General features: G+C 48.9%; 1 protein-coding gene and 1 pseudogene across 2 annotated transcripts; one reads left to right on the forward strand and one right to left on the reverse strand.

Annotated features, from left to right (window-relative positions):
• Window positions 1–354: 354 nt before the first annotated feature.
• Window positions 355–9,213, forward strand: CTHT_0059410 (annotated as a pseudogene; the record flags this gene model as incomplete). Its single annotated transcript has 22 exons — window positions 355–1,044; window positions 1,118–1,183; window positions 2,499–2,726; window positions 2,794–2,804; window positions 3,007–3,976; window positions 4,056–5,273; window positions 5,335–5,437; window positions 6,417–6,572; window positions 6,693–6,768; window positions 6,826–6,934; window positions 7,002–7,091; window positions 7,150–7,208; window positions 7,268–7,294; window positions 7,359–7,382; window positions 7,439–7,498; window positions 7,559–7,720; window positions 7,781–7,949; window positions 8,027–8,041; window positions 8,108–8,135; window positions 8,246–8,734; window positions 8,797–8,878; window positions 8,970–9,213. Coding segments are annotated over 22 exons (5,076 nt in total).
• A 245-nt stretch (window positions 9,214–9,458) lies between these two features.
• CTHT_0059420 (uncharacterized protein) lies at window positions 9,459–10,035 on the reverse strand (the record flags this gene model as incomplete). The annotated part of the gene is made up of 2 exons (XM_006696197.1): window positions 9,459–9,731; window positions 9,814–10,035. 2 exons carry the CDS (start codon window positions 10,033–10,035, stop codon window positions 9,459–9,461), a joined length of 495 nt encoding a protein of 164 aa, XP_006696260.1.
• Between the last annotated feature and the right edge of the window lie 541 nt (window positions 10,036–10,576).

Genomic DNA, 10,576 nt, shown 5'->3' on the forward strand with positions numbered 1-10,576 from the left:
TGATGACGCAACATGCACTTAACCAATCAGAGAATGATCTGCCGATAACGTTAGTTGCGGGATATCCATCACCGGTTGGGGTTCATCATTTGATGGAGGGGCTGTTATTTCAGTGGCGAGGGGTTCGGATGCTATTCTCGAGCAACGACAGTTCAAAAAAATTACCCCAACAGCCTTGCAGCTCCCCAACTTTCTGGTCGCCTCTAACAGTCACTACACACCAGCAACGCACAACTTTCCAGCTGAACGACTCCAACCCAACCTACTCACGCTTATACAGGGCAATCACGCAGATCTTGAGACTTCCTGGCTCATTCACTCGCGTATCCATTCGCCTGCCAATTGCATCACATTATGTCCACTGTCAAAGAGATCACCAGCGTCGAGGAGTGGGAGGCGCACGTCTCCTCCCTGCCGCCTTCAGCGCTTCTGGTTGTTTCGTTCCATGCCCCGTGGGCAGCCCCCTGTGCGCAAATGGCGACTGTGCTGTCGACTCTCGCTAGCGAGTACCCAGTAACCGAGCCCTTGTCCACTTCGTGGGTTTCTATCAACGCGGAGGAGTTGTCTGATATTAGTGAGGCCTACAACGTCACGGCCGTCCCATTTCTTGTTCTTATTCGGAATGGCCAGGTGTTGGAGACCGTGAGCGGGAGCAGTGCGGTGAAGGTGCGGAATGCAATCGAGACTCATGCCAGCAAGACCAGAACGCCAACCCAAAGCAGCAGTGCAGACACTGCTGCCAACGCGACAGCTGAAGTGTCAACAGAAGAGGACCCGGAGAAGAAGAAGCAGGAGCTGTTCAAGCGCCTTGCGGATTTGGTGAAGGCAGCACCGGTCATGCTTTTCATGAAGGGTACACCCAGTGAACCCAAATGCGGCTTTTCGCGCCAGATCGTGAATATCCTACGAGAGCACTCTGTCAAGTACGGGTTTTTCAACATCTTAGCTGATGAAGAAGTGCGCCAAGGGCTAAAGGAGTTTGCCGACTGGCCAACTTATCCGCAGCTTTGGATCAATGGTGAGCTGGTTGGTGGCCTTGACATTGTAAGTTCCTCTCCGGACCTCCACATGAGTGTTACAAGGTCTGAGGGGCAGGTTGCTGACAAATGCCCAACAGGTCAAAGAGGAGTTGGCCAATAACCCCGACTTCTTGGCACCCTACAGCGTGAAGTCGAACAGTGAGGTCTCTGCAACATCAAGTACATGACGGTAACTTCACATGTCTCGGTTCCCTCGGTCACGGCACATCCCATCTGGAAACTGGCCGTCTGAGTAAAAGAAGGTCATCTGGTCGTTGACATAGCTTTGCGCACCGTTGACAAGCTGCTGTCGTGATATTCAGCAAGTCCTGCAAAGCTTACGTCTTCCTTCTCTCCTTGCATGAAGTTTATGCTTCTAGTCCATTCCTTCGATAGGCCACTTTACACGAGAATGCTCATTGGAGCGTTCTGCAAGAACGCCACCAGGGTTCATGAAGCATAAGTTTCAGTTGCTGCATGTCACGCAGGACAGCTGTGAAAGGTGCATGTACATAATCGCCGAATGACTCACTGGCTCTTTGTTTGACTACGTGAATAGATCCCAGGTCAATAATCTAACAACATGGTGAATGTTTCTCTGCCTTCCATATCCTACTCCAGTCTTTGCAGGTTTGTAAAGCAGACTTGGCTAGGTAATGTGAATGCGAGCTGATATATTGGTTACTACTATATTATTTTAAGCCAGGAACAATTTGACAGGAGGGCTCTAGCTATGTATATTACTCAGGACATGAACCAAGCAACATCATGCAACCCATAGGTGGATACCTATGTACTATAAGAAGAATTAGTCTCATTACTGAGCCTTTTTCCTCTGGGCTATGGTTAATGGTTCCCAAATCAGTTGTATGGTAAATTTACATTCTACATATCTTACAGGAAGATAGTTACAATGTCCCGCATGTTCCGGGCCGTCGCTTGTGGGACACCCCACCCTTGCCCCACGAATGCCTTGCTGGCCCCACCACCGGCGACCCTGCTGCTACGACAACTGGAAGGTTCAGCCAGTCGCATTGCATCACGACATCCGTCCTCTTTGCGCAAAACAACCTGGAAGGGGGTACTTGGTGCAGAGATCGTTCTCGTCCCCAGTCTCAAACTTCAACCTTATTTTCTCTCCTTCTATTCTCCTGCTGCAATATCTGACATGTCCTGTGTGATTCTAGGTCTAAAAACACCGTTGCGGACTGTTCAACACCATTCAGATCCAGCTCCACAACTAAAGAACGATCATACCTACGGATTACTTATTAGTCTCTGGTTCTGGTGATTTATGTCCTCGGATCTCAGAGCACTGCATTGGACTACGCTTGGTCGTGCTCTAGCGTGAGCATGGAGTAGCGGCACGGTAGGAAGAGCCCTTAATATCGCCTTTCAATTCATGATCAGGAGTCCTATTGGTTTCCAAACGGATCTCTGTACGAATCTGCGTACCGATTATTGTTTTGACCCTTCAAGACCTTCATCCTCCACAGTTCTTATCTGGTTTCGTTTGTGCTCTGCTTCAAGCCGGTCCTTGTAATCTTCAATTATCGGTCCTTAACCATCGCCCTCAACCATGCCGTCGACACCCCCCTCGGTCACGACGTCAGCTTCTTCCGCTACTCGGTCACCGGAACCCCGGTTTCGGGTGGTCCGCAAGAGAAACAGGGTGCCCCTGAGTTGTCATCCTTGCCGGACAAGAAAGTGAGAATTTCCATGCATGTCCCCCTTGCGCTGCGAGATGTGCAGTTGACTAACGCTGTGATGTCAGATTGTAAGTTGGTATGCCCTTTGATTTGAGATGGGTAGACCCCTCAGGGGTTGAGATATCAGTCCGGGTCTTTGATCTTCTCCTACTATCTGTTTTACTCAAGCTCACACACGGTAATAGGAAGTGCGACAGGTCTCACCCATGTAGCAACTGTGTTAAGCGCGAGGGCCCGGATACGGCATCATGCTCTTATGCCACACCTGTAACTCGCAGAAAAAACTTGGGCCAGGGGGAGCCTAGTCCAGATGAAATGCAATCCCGCATCGACAGGTTGGAGGGCTTGGTGCTCTCCCTCATGCATGGAGGAGCAAACATTGATCTTGCAGCTAGCAGTCATATCTTGTCTGTCGCTGGTGGCAGCAGACTTGACGCAGTGTCTGGAACAGACACCAACCCCTTCACAAAGAGGGTTGAGTCCTTGGATAACAACATACAGGAGGATGAAGAAAGCGATATTGACGACTCGCTCGCTCACTCCCTTGGTTGTCTGAAGGTAGATCCAATTCGCTCCAAGCACGTCTACCTTGGGGAGGAGCACTGGCACACCATATTACTTGACATTGCTGAAGTCAAAAACTACTTTGCCAATCACAAGAGGGATTTAGAGAGAAGTTATGAGAGAATCAAGCTCAGCAAGCCCCCCACGGCAAAACAGCCACCCACGTTGTTGATGGGTGCCATCCCTGCGACTGAAGATGAGCTTCGCGCAGAACTGCCACCAAAATCCACAGTGTTAGCCTTGTGCTCGAGGTATTTCAGCTCGATGGACAGCTCCATCAACATAGTCCATGCACCTACCTTCTACCGTCAACTTCAAGGTCACTGGAATGACCCCTCGAAGACCCCAATCATGTGGATGGCTCTTCTCTATGCAATCTTATGCTTGGCGATGCTGAGTTACATCAAGGTTGGGGATGAGCCTCCTGAGTGGAAGGGTCGTGCGCTCGAGCTGGCCGATGAATACAGGCTGCGAACAGTGCAATGTTTGATTGCCGGAGACTACACAAAACCGACAGCTTACACAGTTGAATCCATGCTGCTTTATACCTTTTGCGAGTATTTCTCGCGCTGGGATGCTGACCTTGGCCTTTGGCATATCATAGCCATGACCGTCAGGACAGCTCTTCGAATGGGCTATCACCGAGATGGCAAGTGGTTTCCCACTCTGTCTCCTTTTGAGGCTGTACGTCTTAATCAATCTCCCAACACACATTCCATGATCTGTTTAGAATCCAATACTCACTCGTTTTCGTTGGCAACAGGAGATGAGGCGGAGGACCTGGGCCCTTGTCAGGATGATTGATGTCTGTTTCTCGCACAGAATATCGCTTCCTAACATGCTCTCTGACAATGACTATGACACGGAGTTGCCACATAACCTCTATGACGAGGATTTTGGTCCGGACACAAAAGCCTTGCCTCCATCTAGACCCCTTTCTGATCCCACACGGATCAGCTTCATGATTTATAAAGTCAAGCTCTGCCTTCAGCTTGGCACGATCTTGCAGATTACCAGCCGTGTCAAAAACCAAGTCCACTACGACGAGATTTTGCGTCTGGATGCTAGATTGAGAGAGACCCGCGCGGAGATCCCTCCTCACTTGAAGCTTCAGCCACTCGATGGATCCAAAGATCCGCTTCCACTGATAATGGCGCGCTTCAACATCGACATACTGTACCTCAAGATTATGTGTCTACTCCACCGAAAGTACGTTCCCCGAGCAAGAAACAATCCAAAGTATGCACACTCGCGACGCAGTGCCATCCAGGCTTCGCTGGATACCTTGCGCCATCTTGCCACCATCTACAGGGAATCTCAACCAGGAGGGGTTTTGAGTTCGGCCCGATGGTATTTTGCAACGGTAGCCACAAAGGACTTTCTCCTCCCAGCTATGTTAATTGCATTAGATCTACACTTTGACAATGTCGCTCAGAAGACCGACGGGAAGAGGGGCTCAAGTCACGTGCATTTCTGGACACGAGAACAGCGTGAAGAGATGATAAAGCACCTTGAGCTCACTAAAGACATTGAAAAGGGGCTAGCGGACACCTCCATGGAGGCTCTAAAGGCAGCTAACACTCTAGAGATCATGCTGGATAAAATCAAGAACGCAGAAAAAGAAACCAACACTGGGCCTCTTCCAGAGAGCGATGTGAAGATAGAACAACAGCCAGGACACATGACAGTCACGGCACTCAGCATGCCTATAGATGAGGTGGTGCATACTCAGACGTCCGGTTTTGATTCCCTGCAAAATTCTCTTGGCATCACTTATGGGGGGCCTGATCCAGGGTTCAGCATAACAAACGCAGGGTTGCATGCTAGCACAAGCTTCAACTACGACTCTAACACGGGCGGTCTTCCTTTGCCTGATTATTCAACGACCGCGCTAGGAGTTGACACAACTCGCTCGCCACTGACTGCCGTCTTGGACAACATGGCAGGCGGTGCCATGGATTTTTCGGGTAACCTCGACTGGGTATGAGACCAACACTATCTCTCTGGATCTTTCAGCCATGACTAACATTTTTTCGACGTAGGACTCCTTTGAGAACTACACCCAAACAGCACACTGGGGCACAGAGTCCCTGCAATTCTTCTCTGGAAATCCCGACCAAGCTCTCCAGGAGACGGTTCCCAGTAGTACTATGTTCTCTTGTAGTTTGGACCTGATGGGACCAAGCTGAAGCATTTTAAAGCTCTTTGTCGTCATTTTAGCAGGCAAATTAGAGGATTCAACAGGCAGGGAAAGGGGGGGTAATGAGGAGGCTCAACTACTGGATAAGGAAGTCTCAAATGGCTGTCTGGTTTATTGCGGAATGTCTTTCGAGGTCTATCTGGGTTTACACCTCCTACAACATTTCAATTTTGTCGGGTTTGTGGAACAAAGAATAACATATATGGCGATTTTCATTCATTTGTTTTGCTATGCTGACTTTCTGCCTACCTCTAGCCTCACATAACGCGTCATTCCTTGGTTCAACTATCACAACCATCTCCTCCTAGCTGAAGCATCTCAGTCAGCCATTCGGTCCTTTTGAATGAGAATATCACCTCGTTCCGCTTTCTGGGGCCCTGGGCCGGCACTTTCAAACCCCAGATTGTGGGGAACAAGGTCGGGCTCCGTGGTGCAGCATTGAGCGGCTTGCCTGTTTTGGTGCATCTCCGTCCGCGCCTCTGGAAATGGGTGCAACCTCACTGACACCAAGAGTGTATTCCACGTGGAAGAACGGCCGACAGCTTTCTAGGACGGCCCGATTGAAGTGCGGACTTTTTTTTTTTCGGATTTTCATCTTTTTGCAACTGGCATTTCCTCAACTGTCCAAGGCTCTCTCTTCTGCCCCTTGGTAACCATGGGCCCTCCTCACTCTGTAAGCATGAGACGCAAACCTCCAAAGGACAGCAATTATAAATAATGGAAATGGCCTACACATTCCCTAGCAATTATCTAGTAATGATCTCTGGCGTCAGCAGTTATCATTGTCGTTGATCAAGCTGTCCTCGAGGGGTATTTGGGAAGAACAAATCAACAGCTGTTAGTCAGCCTCTCCCAACAGTATGGGCTCATTAAGCCGATCACTACTTCTTTTTCTAGGTATACTTCCACACAAGGCCAACATAGGTGCGCTGTCGGCAGCCGAGTGGCGGAAGCAGTCCATTTATCAAGTTGTAACGGATAGGTTTGCTCGGACCGATCTCTCGACAACAGCTCCCTGCGACCCGGACCAACAGGCGTACTGCGGAGGAACGTGGCAAGGGCTTAGATCAAAGCTGGACTGTATGTGTTGCCCGATTCCCCGCAAGTGTCCACTCGTACATGGAGCTTTCGAACTATAGAATAGTGATATACCTACAGCTCTCGGCAAAGAGCAAGGCTGTGACTGACACCTCGGAGAAGATATCCAGGGGATGGGGTTCACAGCTGTTTGGATTTCTCCCATTGTCAAGCAGGTTGACGGTACCTCTTCTGATGGGTAGGAGGTTTGCTCTCGTCCATGCCCGACAATTGCTGACCAATTGTGCTATATTAGATCTGGCTACCATGGCTATTGGGCTGAAGATATTTGGACATTGAACCCAGCATTTGGGACAGAAGATGACTTGCGTGAACTAGCCGCAGAGCTTCATGCCCGTGGCATGGTATGCGTAGTTTCAGTGACTTGAACATCATCAGATGAGTCAAATGCTGACAAGTCTTCTTTCTTAGTACCTCATGGTTGACGTTGTCACAAACCATATGGGCTACATGGGGTGCAGATCTTGTGTCGACTATTCGCGCTTAAAGCCCTTTTCGTCGGTACATAGCATATTATGCTTTTGAGGCCATTTCTTCGAGAGACTGACCAAGATCACAGTCATCGTACTATCATGCGCCATGTGCCATTGATTACAATAACCAAACATCTGTTGAGGTGTAAGCATTTGACTTTACTCTCGAGCTTTCGACCTGGCCGTTTCGCTGATGTGCCACAGGTGTTGGCAAGGAAGCCACGTCGTCAGGTATGGCAAAGCCTTTCGATTGTCGAGATGACTGAGAGGGCCGAGTCTGACTTATGGTTTGTAGCTTGCCAGATCTTCGTACGGAAGAGTAAGTGATTCTCGATCTCTGGCGCTCTGCAGCCCTGCTAACTTCACAAATTATAGCGAAGGAGTGCGCCGTATCTGGAATGATTGGATTAAAATCATTGTCTCCAACTATTCCATGTAAGAAACGTGATTTTTTCACAGCACTCGCGCCAGCGCTTAACCTTGGTCCTCCTCAAGTGACGGTTTACGGATCGATAGTGCGAAGCATGTCGAAAAGTCTTTTTGGCCGGAGTTCTCGTCTGCGGCTGGAGTATTTCTGCTTGGCGAAGTATACCACGGTGACCCTGCATATGTTGCGCCTTATCAGCAATATCTCGATGGTGTTTTGGACTATCCAAGGTGAGCTCTTCCGAAGCCGAGAGGCTCCTGGGTTCTCTTCACATTGGTTCTAGCATTCAGGCACAGCTACTACTGGATTTTACGAGCTTTCCAGTCCTCAAATGGACGTATCAGCGAGCTTGTTTCTGGGTTGAACACCCTACGTAGTAAGGCAACCGACCTCAGCTTGTACGGATCATTTTTAGAGAACCATGACGTTGCCCGCTTCCCATCCTTCACCAGTGACATGGTATGTCCGATTCCAACTGCTTTAAGCTTGCTGTCTTCTAGATCTTCCTTTGACCACTAACCGGCATGTTTTCGCAGGCGAGGGTAAAGAATGTAAGGAGCCCCAACCTAACGTACGCTTCTGACACCAAGACTCGCAAGTTAACACTTGTTTTCTAGGCAATTGCCTTCACTATGCTCAAGGATGGTTGGTGACTAGTATTTATGTCCAAGTATTCATTTTGTATGGTCCACTTACCGGAGTGATAGGAATCCCAATCATATACCAGGGACAAGAGCACCATTATGCTGGGGCAGATACCCCCAGAAACCGCGAAGCGCTCTGGTCTTCCAGTTATTCAACCTCATCTGAGCTTTACCAGTGGATTGCAAAACTGAACCAGATCAGGACTTGGGCCATTGCACAGAGTTCTGATTTCTTGACATACAACAGCCACCCGATTTACTATGACAGTCACACCATTGCTATGCGCAAGGGATCATCCGGATCTCAGATCATCGGAATCTTTACAAACCTTGGATCATCACCATCATCGGTCAATGTTACTCTGAGATCGTCAGCTGCTGGCTTTTCAGCCGGGCAGACGTTGGTGGATGTAATGGTTTGTACCGCCCATACAGCTGACTCTACCGGAAACCTTGCCGTAACGATTTGGAACGGCCTTCCCAAAGTCTTGTATCCCCTGAATCGTCTTATTGGAAGCGGCATTTGCCCTTCTTTGATCGATCTTAGACCAACTGCCACAGACATAACGTCGACAGCCATCGAAACATCCACACCAACCAGTGAGCGCTCACCGGACGGTATTACTTTTGGTTGATTGAATTTGCTAACACGGTCCTGAAAGGCACCTCCGGCTGTTCTCTGATATCGGTCTATATCACATTCAATGTCTCGGTAACAACTGACTGGGGGGAGACAGTCAAGATGTCAGTAATGAGAGATGCTCCCCCATTTTGTTCAGTTACGGAAAGGGTGCTCCCTTGGGTAACAGCTAACTGACGTGATTACAATCCTTAGCACTGGCAATGTTCCTGCTCTCGGTAACTGGAATACGGCCGACGCAGTGGCTCTTAGCGCAGAAGGGTATACGTCAAGTTACCCCATTTGGTCGGGTACTGTCAGCTTGACACCTGGAACTGTGATTGAGTACAAATTTATCAGAGTGGGCAGCTTAGGGACTATAAGCTGGGAACGTGACCCGAACCATATCTACACTGTGCCCTGTGCAACGGCAACTGTCAGCAGCTCGTGGCAAGGTTGACTCGTGGAGTTCCTGCGTGCCACAACATAGTCTAGCCTGCGAGAGCACCGAAGAGGGGTTAATGGAATTTTATGATACTATTTATTTTTTTCTCTTTGCCTTTAACCATTCATGTTCGATATTATTTATGAAAGTTCTACAGCGAGTGTACTAAGGGTGTTCAGAGCACTATTTGACTTAGTGTCTCAGTTGATTCTCGAGGACTCATGGTACAGTATCCCAAATGCTTGTTGCTTGTGTGATCTTTAGAAGCCGAATGCCTGCTTTGCTCGGATCCAGTATGCCATACGCCCTTGATCAGAGCCATTAACGCCGACACAGGACATGTAAGCATTCCAGCCGGCGTCAGTGCCGGTTTTAAGTACGTCGCGGACACTATGGTCACAATGCTTCACCAAGAACCACCCAGCGGATCCAAAGTTATAGTCATCCAGCGTGACCATGGCTAAAATTTGGCTGAGACTCTTCCCTGATATCTCATCATCCCCAAAGAGATCGGATGCATACTCGGTGACGAACTGCGGCACTTGTTAGTGAGGTTACTTACATTATACCAGATAGATATGATAATTTGGAGAAATAGAAACAGATTTAGCATACTTTTGGCATCATCATATTCGCTGTCCCCTGGCCCTCGACACCAGGAAACACGTTATGCTTGTATCTAAAATCGACGCTCTCGAAACCCATCAAGGCAAGCAAGGCAGCCTTCTCCTCGTTACTGAAAGGGATGAGAGCTTTGGCGACAAATGGAGCAGCTTGTTCGGCTGTGCGGCACTCGTTAGGAAACTCTGCGCCCTCACATGAGGTGGATTTTGGCATGATGGCTTCAATAACCGTCACAATGTTGATATTTTCAGAGGCTTGAGAATCCCCAAGAACATATGTAGTATTAGATGCTTGCCGGGTCAACAGGGGCGATGCAACGGTGCAGGTGCCAAATAAGAAGGAAGAAATGACTTGGGTCTGCATCGTGTACAAGGTGCACGACCGATCCTGTAATGTTGGTCTTTAACCGCAGCAATATTGTGTCAAGCGCAAGAGGTATTGATGTTCTTGGGAGCGCAAATAAAATACATAAATGCCGCAAAGCAAGAAATACAAACTTCATCAGGGGCCAGAGGTGGCCTGTTACCCAAGATGGGGAAGAACAAAGCACGCATTGTCAACGTAACAAGGAGTATGTTCATCCTTTTGCTGTCGGCCCCTGACTCGCCTCTTGCAACAAAGCAACCCGGAATCCCTGCATGGGATGACGGAAGAACGTATCCGCTTTTACATCCACCACCACATTAAACTTATGCACCTAGGTACGAAGTAAGGCCACAGGATTGAAAGCGGTCTTGCAGAGGTCACGGTACTC

Source organism: Thermochaetoides thermophila (assembly GCF_000221225.1).
Source record: "Thermochaetoides thermophila DSM 1495 unplaced genomic scaffold scf7180000011821, whole genome shotgun sequence".
Lineage (NCBI taxonomy): Eukaryota > Fungi > Ascomycota > Sordariomycetes > Sordariales > Chaetomiaceae > Thermochaetoides > Thermochaetoides thermophila.